This window comes from Amblyomma maculatum, chromosome 9 (genome assembly GCF_055883805.1).
Source record: "Amblyomma maculatum isolate TAMU_Amacu chromosome 9, ASM5588380v1, whole genome shotgun sequence".
NCBI lineage: Eukaryota > Metazoa > Arthropoda > Arachnida > Ixodida > Ixodidae > Amblyomma > Amblyomma maculatum.
The window spans coordinates 60,366,013-60,382,621 of NC_139352.1; the positions used below are offsets into that span (position 1 = coordinate 60,366,013).

Consider the following 16,609-nt stretch of genomic DNA (forward strand, 5'->3'; position numbering starts at 1 on the left):
GAAGAGGTTTTCAACTTCTACAGATTCTTCTACAACTTCTACAAAAACTCCTACAAGAAAGTGACCCACTACTACTTCTAATAGCTTTGATTAGAAAGAACATAATATCTGGCAATATTTTCTTTCGCAAGCAAGAAAATGAATCCTGTTATTTATGGTCTTAAACACCATTGTGGGCACTGCTTGCATGATATAGTAAGCCTTGCTCATTACTCTTTCCTTTGTATGTGCAGAATCATCAGTGGAATGGCTATTTCAGCGCAATGCAATGGATAACACTGGCTTTCGAATTCTATATGATGTTGTGGATGGAACAGTGTGAAAATAAGACAAACAGCAAAAGAAAACTCACACAGACAACCAGCCTAAGTGTGCCTTTCTCTTTTGTCGTCTTTTAGCACCATGCCATTCGCAATGAACTGCTACGAACTGCCCCAGCTTTTCCTTCTTCAGTGCATCTCAAATTGTTTCTCTTTCTTTAACTTTCACAATTTAAGTTAGTCCGATGTTAGTAATGAGTTATTCTCTGTTTTGTCTTTATACCAAAGCTACACCATGTGTGTTCAGGTCAGGAAGTGTTGGAAAAAATCATCAGAAATGCAGTTGGCATGCTGAAGCTGAAAGTCTGTGTGAGTGAACGCCACCTAAACACATAAAGAACAGTAGTTGAAAACACTTTGAGAATGCAATAAAGTGAATGATTTCACGCATTTTGGCAATAGGTCACACATTCCGCATTCTTATGGGAGCAATAATATTAGACAATAACTTAACTAGACCGGTCTGGGGTCTGCAAGCTTCCTTGAAAACATTATACCCCCTGCTCATGGCAATATAGAATACTACTTGAACACACAATGAAAGGAGGGCAAAGCATGAAATGGCAGATGAACTGCTGCTATGGATCTAAAGCAAAAAATGTGTGAGCTGAATCTGCATAAACATGGAAAGTAAGCAAGTGATGCTGAAAAACACAAGGCACGGCAGGTACAGGCTTGTTGAAATGAACGCTGTAACTTGGAAATATATTGTGACTGGCACTTCTTCAGAAATGTCGCCAGGAACGGTTATGACCTGAAAAGCAAAGCAAAAAGAGGAAATATGTATTCATAGAGAACGTGCAAAATGTTTCGCTCCTAATCTTTCTTTTAACACAATTTCTGCACTAACGAAGGAAGTATAGCATACGCTGAGGATGTTTGGCACGATAGTAAAATGCAATGCAACAGTTAGAAAAAAGAAAAGACCAACAGCTTAAGTGTTTGTTGAAGAATATGGGTACCGGTGCTACTACAGTTCACTAACACCAACAGTACTGAGATAATCAGATGCCAAATGCCATTCACTTGTTAAGCGACGCTCATCAGCACACAGTTGATGCAAACAGCAGAGGTTTAATTATATTTAAAGCTAAAACTTCCGATGCATACAAAAGGGGAAAAAACTGCTTCTTGTAGCTATGATAGAAAAAAATGCTTGCTTTGATGAAGATATGCAATTTGAACATATTGTGTCGGTGATAAACACAAGAACAGGATTAAAAGGTAAAAAAGGTGTAGAAAGAAATGAAAGTCACCACTAATCTCAGTTGAAAAGGATAAAAATGTGGATTACGGCAAGTTTTCATGGTGGAATCTTTGTAATGACATCAAAAGTTCAGATGGAAAGCAAAGAAAAGTAAAGGGTCCCATTGATTATTGTTCTGCTGGAAGTTCAATGCCGCACTGAATAACTCAATAAACAAGGACTTAAATTTTAATACAAATAAATGGCTAAGAGGACCGGGCAGCAAACTGGGCTTTATATCATTAGTCAAAGTGGTTGGCTTTGGAGACACTGGGAAAAAAAACAAACAAAAAAAAAAAAGGCGGCAAATGTAAGCACATTAAAGTGAACATAGGAGGTGGGGCTGAGAATGCAGGCATGTACAATTATATTGATTGCAACATGAATCTGAAATGACAGCTTTTGAAGAAGGAAATGGACAATGAGGTCTAATTGGAATGGCTTATGAAGAACAACAACAAAGAGGTATATAACTCTGAGTTGCTTATTTAGAACTGCACCGAGAAAATTAGCATTACCAAAAAATGATATTTAAGCGGTTACCAATTTTATGTTGATGAAGATGCATTAATCCTGTTTTGACATGAATCCATTACTTATTACGTATGTTTTGAATGGATCTGTGCGTCATAGGTTATTTCTGCCCTCTGTTTGAGTGTTTATTAGATAAGGGGTTATCAAGAGACGCCGTAGTGGAGGGCTCCGAAAATTTCGACCACAGGGGGTTCTTCTTGCGGTTCGATTCGAAAAATCTAAAATCTCTTCTTGTTTTCGCATTGATATTTGACGAGCTAGGGACAAGAAATACCAGTTCGTTTGGCAAACAAATCTGGCAAACATTTTCAGCTAATGCAATTACAGTTCACTTGCAAGTTGTGGCAACCTACTTCAAACTCATTCCGATTTCTGTTACGGCCACCAAACAGTTGACAGCAAGTAAACGCAGGACCGCGATGCCTGCGAAACCTGTCAATCTCCACTAAATGACAGACGATTCCGGATTCGGATAACAACACGCTGATAAAGATATCAGGATCGCCTTCGGCCGGCTTTTGATGTTCTGTGCTGCCAGTTGTCGTGTACTGTTCGAATGCAGCAGTACAAGAAGCCGGAGATCGTGCTGTGGACACTGCACTAGCTCAGCGAAGGCTCAATTACCGAGTGGGCAAGCGCACTGGCAGCCTTGTCTATGTACTCTTTCATGAAAACTTTTTTCCAAAATTTTTTTTTGCGAAATTATGGGGCTGCTCAGAATTGTGAAAATATGGTATATTCAATATATTCAAACCATTTTGCAAGAACAAGCAGTTGCATTTATGATAAACCTTGAGGTGCAGTCCAGATTTTTCAACAAGGTAGTGCCATCATATTTGGGAAGGTCAAACAAAAATATATACATAAGCATATACATACACTTTCAAGAGACTTCAAGTGCAAAACAAAAATGTATGGGGTATACTCAAGCTCCATCTTAATATGATGCGACAGTGTTAATGGCTCCCATCTACAGCCGCCCCGTTCCCGTACATCCACTTTACTACTCGCTTAATCACTAACCCCTTAATCAGTGCTTCTGTTATCTCATTCATACCTTTTATCACACAGTCTATGCTACCGCATTATGTGGAAGGTCATTAAGCATAGATATATAGCCCCGTTTTATGCAGCCATACGAACAAGCGTGTGTGACCTAAGGGCGACATATCTGACTTGAGATCCAAGGCTCCCGGAAAGTTTGATTCCCATTCCTGAGGTAATAGTTTCTGGTCTTGTGACGTCACACAACTTGCCGCCGAATTGGTGGCTGGCCATGTTGCCTGCCGACTAGCTCCTGTGAGAGGCATGCTCGTGGTTTTCCACTCACACCGCTGATTGAACACTGTCACGTTAAAGTGGACAGTATTTTGAAAACGTCTGTGAAGACACAGTCCACATGGCAGTGAATGCTGATACACTTTCAAACAAGTTGCACTGCGGCCAGAGCTGAAAGCTAATAATGATGTCCTGGCAGCGTGTGGTCCAGTGGAGTAGTGCAGCGGGCTTGCAGCTCATCAAAAAGCAGAAAAAATGGCTTTCCAACCTGGAAAACAATCAGTGAAAAAGGAAAGCATGACAAGCCAGGATCTCCCTTTATTATTCGTGCTGTATGCATTTTCTTGGGGGGGGGGGGGGGGGGGGGGGGGCAAAACTTCTTCTGGTCAAGAAGAGCAGAGCATGCAAAAAAATGAGGTTGTTTGAGCACTGCAAAGATCAGAAAAAGTGCAGGAGGGGTTGAATTCAGTGTTTTCAAAAGAGTTTCAATAGCAGGAACACACCCGTGCACACACACAAAGGTAATTAGTCTGAATAGTAATAATATTAGTAATAGTGCTTACAGAAGGATTTAATCCCTGTGCAGCTAGAGACAGCTTTCATGAACTGCCTTCACTTAAAAACTGGTTATATCTGCAAGAATATAAGAGACAGGAAGCAGGTTTGCAAACTTGGTACAGTTTGCGCAACAAAGTGACATGAATGCCTAAACAAATTCACATGTGAATCGCTGCAGAAAACAGAAGGAAACAAATGTGATTTGCCCCTTCCAAATGCATGGCATGTGGTACTCGCAGGCCATCCGCTTCATTTACCTCACTTGCACATGGTATGGTGCCTAGAACATATGAACATGGTAGCGAGGGATTTTTTTTTTTTTTCGGTACTGATCATGGATAACAAACACAAGCCTGGTGTCAAAAGGCTGCGAATGTCTTGAAGCAGAGCCAAATAAAAAAAAATTATAAAGAAGCATCATAGCTCTCTGTGAGGGGGTTCTTTAAAACCCAGCTGTCAAAGGACTGATTTTGTGGGGGTCGAACAAAAACGACCAGACTGGTCAAACTACGAACATATCATTTTGTATAGAAACATTAGACTAAACAAATAACAAATAGCGAGCTTAACAAACAAGACAAACAGTTACCGGACGCTAAAAGAATAAAGTCCATGCGGACGCTCCCGGTCGCGTGGGCTTGCTTGGGTCAAGGTGCAGGTGGTTAGACAGAAACTCGGCTAAGACGAGAGGCCTCAGGTTGCTGTCAAGTGGCAGAAACGCCATTTTTCCAGGTGCGCCCATAGAGATAAGATTGTGCGCCTTCGAACTTCGAACGAGCTGGCTACGTCCCAGAAGCAAGTACCCCGCCATGCCAGAAGCAGAACAAGAGTTGGATGGATGGATGGATGGATGGGTGGATGGATATGGTGGCCTTACCCTTTGTATTGGGAGGCAGCTTGCGCCGCCTAGCCTACAACAATAATGAAAGTGGAAAGAGAGAATCGAACACCTGGGGATCTTTAACGTGCGCTGACATCGCACAGCACACGGACGCCGTTCCGTTTCGCCTCCGTCGAAACGCAGCCGCCGGCGTTCGGTCTTGAAATGGCCAATCCGATTTCTGTGCGCGCATTGGAAGGAAGAAAATCCGCTAGAAAATATCTATGCCTGAATGTTTCCCGTGCGCTGATTGCATCCAGGCCATGATCCAGGCATATTCTTCTCCATGCAGTGATGTGGCCCTACACCACCAATATAGTAACGATGGTACCAACTTGTTTCTCGTCTATTTGTGCATCTTCCCGGGGGGCTGGTGGTATCGAGGCGCCCTATTTCCCGACAAATCGATCCCAGCGGCCTCCTCCAGCAGATCTATGATTTTCCGTCTGGGATGGCCGGCTGCTGGAGTTTCCTGCACCTCAGCATAATATATCCACTTCCTCAAATTTTGCCCTGCACATTTTCCTCCGCAGGACCCGTGCTATATAGCTGTTCACGGTATCTAAACGTCTTAAACACGGTATAACATAACCTCCTTAGTATCACCATTTTTCCACGTACCTTCGGAAAGAATTTCCCGTCCAAGGTAGATGCGATGGATGGGACCTCTGTACGACCAATGCCTTAGAGTGAATAAATAATAAAAAAAATGTGGCTTTTCGCACATTTGCATTGCTCTTATGTTTTGTGCTTTAACTCGCAATAATTTTACTGTTTCACCACGTACGAGCGTTATCACGAAATAATTTCTTTGACTTTCCGAAACCGAAACGAAGACGGGATATGCTCATATGCTGCCCAGAGTCCTGTCATGGTGCATGTCACGATGTGCTAGATGTGCTGGAGTCCACGCGTTTTAGACTGATAGTCGTCAGCTAATACTTGCCTATGCCTTATTGCATAAAGCAGCGGAGTTTTCGTGAGAAGTTCTCTGCGCTCACCACTTGAGTAGCGCTTGAGTATCCGTAATGTCCTGCGACAGCGTGATTATTGTGTCAGGCGGCCAGAAGTTCCCGGCGTCCCGTCAAGCCCTCGCAAAATGCTCGCCTTACTTCGAGGCCATGTTCGCATCGGGGATGAAAGAATCTTCTTGCGATGAGATCGAGATACGCGACATCGAACCGGATACCTTGCGGGTACTCGTCGATGTATCCGAGGGCCGCACAGTGAAGGTGGTGAGCGATAACGTCAACCGTTTGCTTAGGGCGGGTTGCCTGTTTCAGTTCGAGCAGCTGCAGAATGACTGCGTTGATCACTTGCTCCGGACTCTGTGCCTCGCAAACGCGGTCGAAACCTGGCAGAAGGGCGACGCGTACGGCGTACGGCAGCTGTGTCGAGCCGCACTGATCGTTCTACTGTGGGAGTTTGAGGAGTTCGCTCTACACGACTCGCTCGCCGGTTGTCCTCGCGCGCTTCTCGAAACTGTGTTGTCAAATGACACGCTCAACGTCACGAGTGAAGCAACTGTTGTGAGGGCAGCGAAACACTGGCTGTGTGTCAATGCGACTTCATCGGCTTCATGCGCGGTAGGGGATGTTATTGCGGTCGCCTCGTGCGTGAGACACGGATTGCTGGACGCACGGGATTCGGCGGAATGGAGTTCGTTTCTAAAGTACCTACTTAGCGAATGCCTTAGCGAAGACTCGGTGGACAAGTGGCGAGAGTCCCTGCAGCGCGCTGCGGGCGCACCTTCGAGGTCAGCAATTGTTCGACCGGCTGTCGTGGTGGCTGAGTTGCTGTCGGATCAAGTCGCTAGGCTTGCTGTGTATTGCGCGCCGAGACGGAGTGAAGACGCCGCCGCATTTGCGTTTCAATCGCCTCTGCCGTCGGCACACCGACCGGAATGCCTTCTTCGAGGATTCGTCATCTGCTCCGTGGGTAAGTTTGCCAAGTGTCGCTTTGTGCGATGTAACCACGACGTGGTTGTAACTACTGCATTCGATTGTTGTGTCCGAGGTCATAATGTCGAATTTCAATGCAAAAGCGCCCGTATGCACTGTGCTGAAATTGGCCGCATTAAGTGCCTGTAATCACTGAATATTTTCTTCTGACAGCCATGTATGACATAACATAACTTCAATCCATACCTTCGCATTGAAGGCAGAGACTGAAGACTTCAGTAACTGAAGATGAAATTTTGATTGATTTAGATGAAATGCTACAGGGAGACACCAATGACACTGACACTACGGTAGAACTGTGCAATGATAGTGGTGTATCAGGCCCTTACTTACCTGAATAAATGAGGCAACTGCAGGAAGCTTCTGAAGCATGTTACTTTGAAAACAACCAACGTTTGCTTAATGTGCAAAAATTGTATTGAGAGGAATTTACAGAAGCAGATGTCGACAAGTTGTTGTTTGAGCAGAGAAATGAAAACACGGCGGAGTAACAGGAGTGATATTACGACTTAACTTTGCTAGCAACGTGACAACTAACACAATCCCTAAATTCATTAGCATCAATCCAAGCGCAGCCGTAGGGCTAAGAAGGAAAGCTGTACAGCTTTTCTTTGTAGCCATATGGCTACGCTTGGATGGCTGGCGATGAGTAATTATTCACTACTACAAATCTATTCCACTTTAGGGGATGCCCTAAACATTGGGCCATCCCTCAACTAAGTATGAAGCTGAAAAATATTAGCTGCTCTTTGGATTCTAAAGCTACAGGCAAAATGAACGAGGAGATTGAGTTGTACATACATGCAGCATTGTGGTTGTGTTCTAAGTGTTTGGCTAATTTTGATCACCCAACTCATCATCATAGTGTTTTGGCAGCCATCCTGACATTTTGGGTGGCTAATCCTCGTTTACCGCTTGGGAGGCCTCCAGGCCAGTGACACCGCTTATACCAGACAGAAACGTTTTCGAAAAATCGCATGCTGTGGTGTCTTTTCAAGGGGACAGGGATGATAGCTTGTCTCGCGTGCCGCTAGTATTTTTAGGTAGCTGACATTCCATGATTCTGTCATGAATGTGACAATTCCGAGTAATGACTCAGCTGCCGGACAGTGTCGGCTTAAAACAAGTAGCTTTGTTTTGCTTGCTGTCAGAACAAAACAAGCTTTTGCACTGTAGGTCTATTCTCATTTGCTATGTAATCCTTTCGCTGCCGAGCCGAAAATCTCCTTTTTGTAATGGTTTCCTGTGTGCCTGCAATCTTGTGAAGATAACTGGCAGCCTGAGCTTTCCTGGGACTTACTGCTTCGGCCCTTGCAGTATGACGTGCTGTAATAAAAAATAATGTCCATAATTATCACCTGATAGCTTTGACACCTTATGTGCCAGTAAACCAAACAGCAACGATAGTAAACAAAAGTACCATAATGGCCCGCTACGGCGGTGCAGTGGTTACGGCGCTCAACTTCGATTCGCAAGGATGCAGGATCAAATCCCGGCTGCAGTGGCCGTTTTTCGATGGAGGCGAAAAACCAGGCGCCCATGTGCTGTGCGATGTCAGGGCACGTTAAAGAACCCCAGGCGGTCTAATTTTCCAGAGCCGTGCACTACGGCATTTTTCATAGCCAGAGTTTTCAGATCCTAGATTTTTTCAATCGGTGCATGCGCCTGTTTTTATGTAGCCCGATGCTGGAAACCATAAGCGGCAACTGCGATGATGACTGATGGTCGACAAAAAAGGCGTACTGAAAACAAATACAAATTTCGCCTGCTAGACAGTAATTAGATATTTTTTCTGCAGAGTACCGTCCGTCTCACTTTCCACACTCAGGGCTGCTACGGCACAGTAACGTATGAATCGCGTATGAATCACTGTAACGTATGAAGTATGGGCATATTCTGTTAGATCTTACCACTTGGTGGCAATATCGAGAAAAGAACTCTGAGTTTAACCAGGAATTTATATCTTAAATTGATCAGGAAAGTCAGGTTTTAACAAACTATGGCACTACTATACTTTTTGCTTTCATTGCCACTAATATTTGTTCTTTTTGAGGCGTCTGAAGTAATACATTTTATGACTATACCACAGCTTCATACAGACAGGCATTTGTGTGTTTATCAACATAAGACAGCCAACTTTTTCTGTTTCAATAAATTACAGCTATTTTTATTCTTTGTTCTTTCTTTATTCGCTTTTAAAGTGTGTTCACAACAGAAAACCACACAACCAAAGATGCCACCGTACTTGTAGCGGCGCTGCCATCAGCAGTTGTATCTGCAGTAGATGACTCCGGATTTACTTACTTTTTATCTATTCATTTCAGTCTATTTTAAGCTATTTTGGTACTCTCAATTATAGTTTTTCACAAAATCTATGTATCTTAGTTATTGACATGCTCTTCATGTAACTTAGGTGGCGCTGCAGTTGCTGTGTTCATAGGGCTGTATAGAGTTACTATACTAGCTGTATGTCGTGTCCACGGTGGCATTGTTTGCAGACGTGGACTATCAGTGAAGGCATCTCGCATAGACTGAGTCGCCTTGGAAAATTTAACTTTAGAAACCAAACCTAAGTTTTAAATAGTTCTGCCGTGTTTCGCAGCCCCATAGCCGAGTATTCGTTAATATGGGGATGGAGTTTTCCAATCAGTAGAATGACCCGTTGAGCACTATGTGAATTTAGGCATCCAGTTCTTCATGATCACTTTATTTGACCAGAAAAAACTGGAATACTGAATCTAAACACACTTTGATTGTTACTGCCCTTTTTGCTATATTATGTTTTTCAGCGTGCTTGGGTTTGTGTTTGTATACTGCAAGTTTGAATATAGGGAACACCTCCAGTGCTTTCTGGATTTGCTACACAGGGTATTTTGAAAATTTTACCTTCAAATTGGTTAGAATTGTTGTTCAAATGATGGAGTAACTTTTCTTTAACTTTAGCTTCTCATATACTGGGTGTTTCGGCAAACATAATGAAGACTCCTAAAAGAATAGCGAGTTTGAAATAGAAATGAAGTTATTTCAAGAGTAAACTCTTAGCCACTTTGGGCATAATTTACTGTGAAAGCTGCCTTAATTTATAGCTAATTAAAATTTAACAATTAGCTTTTTAATTTTCACATTTGAATGGCTAGTGCCAACGGAGAGTTCAAAACCATGGACAAGGCAATGCCATATTTTCAAGTGAAGAAAGAGTCATTTCCTAAAGTCTTTAATCCGGCGCATTTTCTCCATACAAAAGCGAAATTAAATGCATTGGATGCGTACTGGTTTAAACACACTGAAACTGGTTGAAACGCTTAGGACATGTGGCAATGCACAATTCGAACAACATTATCTGTTGTGCTACATCATGTACATATTTTTGCCTTGTTACTTGTTGCAAGGCAAATAGTCTTTACCAACAGCAATCACTATTTTTGAGAGTGACAAAAGAAAGGAAAGTGCGTGACAAGGCACAATAGAGTAATCTTTTCAAATTGGTCACCATAGTTGTTGTGACATGTTACCAGTGGATGTGCCGTTTCCAGTGAGCTTCCTGCACGTCCAATGTGTTTGGTGTTGTGGCAAAAAAAAAAAAAAAAACAATCTGTCACTTCTTGCACTGCAGGGCTAGAAAAATAAGCTTTCTTTTATTTTCGTTTAAAAAGCTAATATGGCATTATCTTATCCCCAGCTTTGAGCTTGCCATTCCCACTAACCACACCACTGTGCTAATAAATAAATTAAATTTAACTAGTGATCTTTGTTAATTTGCTACAGTTAGAACAGCTTTTGCACTTAGTTACATCTGCCGCAGTTGAGAGCATTTTGCTGAAATTATCATATTTAAGACTTTATATTTTAAACAAATTTGAAATTTGTTTGCTGGAACACCTAATGTAATAATCCATGCGTGTACCATCTTTCCCAAAAGTAACAAAGCAATGGAGTTTTCTTCTCAACCATATTATGGAACTCTTCTGGCACTCCTAGAAACTATAAAAGGATTTGAAAGGTGAGGACAGGTGGTCTCCTTGTTTTACACAAATTAGGAAGAGGCCATGTGTGCCTCACTGTACTGCTCACAAACAAACCTTATCACATGGTTACTTTTCACAAAGATGGTACCTTATGGTGCGAAGACCCTTTCCTCAACTGTTCGTTGATGTCACGGCATAGCTTTTTGCTGGCCAGCTTTGCTATTGCAGTATTGTGTTTTTCTTTTATCTGTAGAGCTTTTTCTCATTTTTCTCTCTTTGTCGTGCCTGGTACAGGCAAAGATGCCTACTTCTTGTGCGGTGAATATGGCATCGGATCTGGCAATTGGAACCGCCATGTTCTTCGCTGGTGTCATGTCCGGTCAAGGTGGACTCAGGTTGCCATGCTACCTGAGCCAAGGAGACATTGCAAGGCAACCGTTGTGGGCAATCAAATTCACCTCTGTGGAGGGTTTGGCCGATACCGTGTGCGACTCTTCAGCGTTGACATCTATGACACGACTACCGGTGAGCCTAACCTGCGGATTGATGCATATTCTAAATAAGGAGACAGCTGATCCCTTTGCTGCTTAGCTTTGTGAAAGCTGTCAGGTTTGTATCAATTGAGACTTTGGATGATGTGTGCTAGCTCGTGTGTGCAGACGTATGAGTTATGTCTTAGACATTGCATATTAGCGCACTACATTGTAGCATCATCACCTATGATCTACACCTTCTTTTTCTGGCCTCGTTGTGGTGCACGTGCCTTGTTCTTCAGTTGCAGTGTTTTGCCAGGAAACATCTGAAACATGGCACTGCGGATCTATTCGGGGTAAATCACCCTGGGAGAAAATATAAAATGTTATAGGTCATATGGGCCTGGTGCCATATTCTTCTCTTCGCATATGTGTGCACTTAAAGGTTATTCACAAATTAATTGCAAATGCAGCTGCCTTAATTATGTGCGCTGAGGTTATACAGGCTTTAAAAGTGCATGGCTCAGGGACACTTAAGTTTGCTGAAAAATGCAGTAAGCGTAAGCATGCAAGCGTGTTAGTAAATGTAGCTTTTGCCGCTACAGCTCATCCATGTTGCACTTAAGGGCGCTGATTGTGCTTTGGTTGCAATAAGGCACTAATCACGCAGTACTGTATCATCTGCTGAGCGCTTCTGTTCGTAGGGAGAGTTTGCGTTCATCAATGTGTGTTGCTGAATTGCATTGTATCTGTAGTCCCCCACTGCCGGTTTCAAAAACATGGGAGAAGTGTGGCAACTATTTTCGTCACAGCAATGGGCTGGACATGTCTTCATGAACATACAGTGGTCTTGTCTTCGCAACATTTTTAAACTTGCTTTTGGTGTCAGTTGGTACCTTTGGTGTGTCTCCATTGCTTCATCCATCGAGGCAGCTGTGCCCACTCAGCTTGATACAAGTTCTAAAAAAAAGTAGGATACCAATCAGTTTAATTTTCCCACTACTGCCTAAACTAGGTGCTAGGGTCTTTGTTCTGAAGGGCATTTAGAATAACGTGGACACTAAGCAACTTATTTTGCATACTGAAAATGAACATGGCAGGTGAATTCAGTGCTTAAATGACAGTCGCCAAACTTTTTAGGACCATGTTGCACATTGTTTGGCACCACTGCATTGAATGTTTTCCACTACTGCAGCTGGAATTAGTGTCTCCATTTTCCTCTCTGTTGGTGTAATAAACATAAAAAAAGGGCGGGGCAGCAGCTCCTCAAACTTCCGCATACTTGTTGGGTAGCTCAACTGTTCCTGGAAAAAAATGAAAGTCATGAAGTAAAGGGAAAGGTTAGAGGAACCATAAGGCAGGCAAAGGTGGAAGATGGGATAGTGGAGAGAGGTACAAAATGCAACATATGCACCGGGAAGCACATGCAAGTATATATGTGCAAGTAAAAAGTAAAAAAAAAAAATCCTGTTTGCATACAGGTTTTTGATCACTTTTACAAGTGCAGCTGAGGATTTATGCCGACATATACAAGGTGAAGCAGATTTCTCACTCTCAAGACTGCTTCTCCTAGTGCAAAGAATTTCCATACATAGTGTCAGCTCTGAAAGGCATGCGTGCTTGAAAACGTGACAAAAAGAAAGCGAAAAATCCAACACCATTCTGTCTTCCAGGACTGTGGGAGCGAGGAGCTAAGCTGTTGAAAGACGAAGCTATCGATGCCAGTGCCATTGTGAACCTGAAGAATCGAGTGTGCATCATCCCAACATGCCCTGCAAACAGCCACGAGACCAACCACCCAATCTACTCAGTGTCAGACACACTTTCGATGTCACAGACTGTTGCCATACCATTCAGCAGCCACCGGACTGTTGTGGTGTGCAAGGGTGCTGACAACTGGTACACATTCCATGAACCAAGAACCTTCTCAGAATATGCGAACCCGAAGATCTCACTCCGATCCTTGCTGTGTGGCTGTGCCCTTGATGATGGAATCGGTTTCTTTGTGGAGGATTTGAGGACAGGTGTTGTGTATAATTTTGACACGGACGAGCAGCAGCGACTGAACATTGGCTTGTGCAATGTGTCAATTGAATGTTGCTTTGGAATGCCATATTTTGATCTTGGTGATTGATTGGGTTGGAAGTCTTGGCTGTTTGGCTATATTGACATGCTGTTGAGGCCCTGAAAAGTGCAGCACACAGTCTGAGGATGTACTACCAGACTCCTCCTTTTTTGCCAGTGCCAGCCATGTATGACTGACCAAATCAGTCAAGGTCCTCTCACTGAAACACATCAAGCTCACGTTTTATCACTGCCCGCTTCTTGTTTTACTGGGAGCTTTGCTGTGATGGTGCATTTGTATGCCGCAAAGTTTGGCTTGGTTACCTTTCAGTAAACTCTGGCGTGTCATTAAGCTAGATGAGGATGGAGTGCTACTTTTTTGTTCACTCTGAAGAAAAAACAGTCCATGGGTATTTTTGTGGATGCTTGCATTTTTCAGTCACATTAAGCAGTTTTTATTTTATTATACTCTAACGTGGTGGCTCAGTAATTAGGGCCCTTGACTACTGAGCTGGGGGCCTAGGTTCGAGCCCTGCTGTGGCGACTGCGTTTCGGTGCAGGCGATATGCTAGAAACCTGTCTATTGCGTGGTGTCAGTGCACGTTGAGAAACCCTGGGTGGTCAAAATTATCTGAAGGCCTTCGTTATGGCATCCTTTTTAGCCGGAGTCATTTTTTGGTGTCAAACCCTATAGCCCACGCCTATTTTATTAGTTATATGAACTATACAGCAATATGATCACCAAGCTCAACTATTGCTATGCAAGGTAAAAACTGGGGTTTTTATCACCCTTTAGTTTGCTGTCTCTCTAAGAGTTGTTGCAAATCACAATCCTGATTGATACTGAGTGCAAAGTGCAGCGATCATTGTCATAGACTTGAGGATCAGAAGCACAACAGAGGAATTTCTCTAGCACTGTTGTGCCTGAGCGCTCTAACTTTTGCAGTTATTTTGCTTAAAAGCACTTGCACTTTTGTATCTGTGCTGGCTTTGTGAACTTTTCGGCGCACATGGATGCTTGAAGGTTGTAAACAGATACTGTAAGGAATTTATTAAAAGCTGACCAGCAGCAGCAGGCATGGTGTCAAGTTTGGTGCAGGTCAAGCTTGGTTGTGTTAGGCTGGCACGCAGATTTAATTTCTGATATCAGTGTAATTAGTTCACTGATTCTGCTCACATTTGAATATTTCATGCAGCCGCCACAGCTTAGTGCGCACTGTGGAGAATGACAGAAAACTTTTTTAGCATGGTTTAGCATGCACACAAGAAAGCACACATTGCAATGACATATGGCTTTTATTTCTCAAATGTATAAAAATACAAACACCCCTCCTTCAACATGACATCACAATAAATAGTAGTAGGATTGGGAAGAGAAGGAAAATGCACCGCATTCATCACGTAAAGGAAACAGTTCACAACTTGGGCAAATGAATTTTCTTTACTGCTGTATGTTCTGTGCTTCGGCTACACCCTGTGATATCACTTGTAGTTAACTGATGCAGGGACAGCTTTTTAACTGGTACCTTCCTTTTTACGAGAAGCACCATACTGAATGTAAAATTGAGGCTAGAGCCTTGTTCATTCTTGTTCAACCCTGGCAGATATGTGTCCAAAAGTCACCTCTGCGAATTCTCATGACCCTGTAAAAATCATGCAATGAGTTTAGATTGTGCATTATGCAGAACAAAGAGTTCAAAGACTAAAAAGTTGTGTAGCTTTTAAATTTTGCATAAAGTTGCAGTCACCTAGAAGAATACTGCGTTAAGAGCAATTTTCATACTACTGTGAACAAAACTGGCATCATGCTATGCTCTGTTCTCACAGTTTTCTTATGTAGTGCCCTTTTTGACAGTTGTGTACATTTTTATGTAGGTTCTTACCTCCGAAATACACATGTTAACTGTACAACATGAGCAGTGCAGTTTACTGAACTCAAAATTGGCTGTGCACTGTACTGTTGTAGTGAATGCAATACAGTTTTGTTACCGCACTTTGTTCTAAGTTCTTGGCTAATCTGCTGCAAAGATCTGTGACGGAGGCACTTCTTGCTGCTATAACTTCAAGGGCTGATAGCGAGGGATATTATGTGCCTAAAGAAAGTGTTTTTGTTTAGAATGCTCAGTTGTATGTTTCGGGGATCCTCGACTAATGGTTTTGTCACGCATCCGCCCTTTGTGAAAGGTGATATATGGCAGGAGAAAAAGCTCGTTTGTTCGGCCCGTCTATTGGTACGTGATGAAAATGCAAGGGAGGGATGCATCCTAGCTGTTGTCTTCGTGGCGCATGAAGCGCACGGTGGTGTTGTCCGCTCCTCCTCGTCGGGACCGGAAGTAGTTGAATGCGGTGAGACCCGCGACGCCGAGCACGAGACCGAGGATGAGCATGCCGAAGAGCAAGCCGCCGAGGCCACCTGAAATACGGGAAAACAACGCGTCAGTTTGGTTCCGTCGCTGCAATATCAAGATAATGATTTTCATTGATTTTCTTTCACTGTGATCACCCGCGGTCCGTTTAATCTTGGCTGTAACGGACAGAGCATCAGAATGGAACCGCGAAACGAATAAGACGAATAGGCAAAAATGGTAACGACTTCGATTCTCGGCAATGTGAGTGGACAGAGGATTCACCTAAAAGGTGATGTTGCTCGTCTACAGGTGGTTTTTTGCAGCCCTTGTCACCGATCTCAAGAGTGACGCACGTCTGTAGGACTGGCGTCTGTCCACTCGGAAGTGCCTCCCGCTCGCGCTCCATCTTTACTGCTCCGCTTTCCTCCTCATCCTCTTCCAGGTTTCAGCATTGGTTACACACATGACGGAAAACGGCTAGCTCACTGTAAAAGTCCAAAGGATGCGTACGTAGGGCCACCATGCACGTGCAGGCGACGCCTGCTACTATACGCCTTTACTGATCTGTACCAGTGTACCTCAATGCCGGACGTACGCGACGGAACCCGTCGTAAGCTTCAATTTCCGTCAAAAAAAGCTATGTTAAGCTGGGAATTGGTCATATTCTACTCTGTTGATATATTGGCCAGTGGTCATATTCTCATGTCAGCAGCAAAGATTTCAGCAAGCAGGTTTCGCCTATGGAGTTGGACCTAAGCAGTTCGGTGAATAGCTCCTAAAGGACTGGCGCACGCGTTTTTGCGTTCTTGCGCTCTAACAAACTAATGGCAGGATGAAAAAGGTGATTCTTGACTGAGCTGCCTACCAGATAGGACTGTTCGTGCGAAATTAAAGATTTCTCAGATTCCTTCCTTTATGAAGTCGCTACGTCCCGACAACGGAAGTTTCACTGAAACGAACTAGACGATTCCGCCACTACGCG

At 43.3% G+C, this 16,609-nt stretch overlaps 2 protein-coding genes across 2 annotated transcripts in view; one reads left to right on the forward strand and one right to left on the reverse strand.

The window, feature by feature from the left end:
* The first annotated feature begins 5,681 nt into the window (after window positions 1–5,681).
* Window positions 5,682–15,364, forward strand: LOC146179161 (kelch-like protein 30). The gene is made up of 3 exons (XM_084578837.1): window positions 5,682–6,754; window positions 11,037–11,267; window positions 12,889–15,364. Exons 1-3 carry the CDS (start codon window positions 5,845–5,847, stop codon window positions 13,347–13,349), a joined length of 1,602 nt encoding a protein of 533 aa, XP_084434963.1. The 5' UTR covers window positions 5,682–5,844; the 3' UTR covers window positions 13,350–15,364.
* Window positions 14,557–16,609, reverse strand: part of LOC146179162 (uncharacterized) — a 60,845-nt gene continuing 58,792 nt past the window's right edge. Inside the window, exon 24 of the mRNA XM_084578836.1 lies at window positions 14,557–15,692. Coding sequence (XP_084434962.1) covers window positions 15,544–15,692 — 149 coding nt within the window. The 3' untranslated portion in view covers window positions 14,557–15,543. The remainder of the gene's footprint in view (window positions 15,693–16,609) is intronic.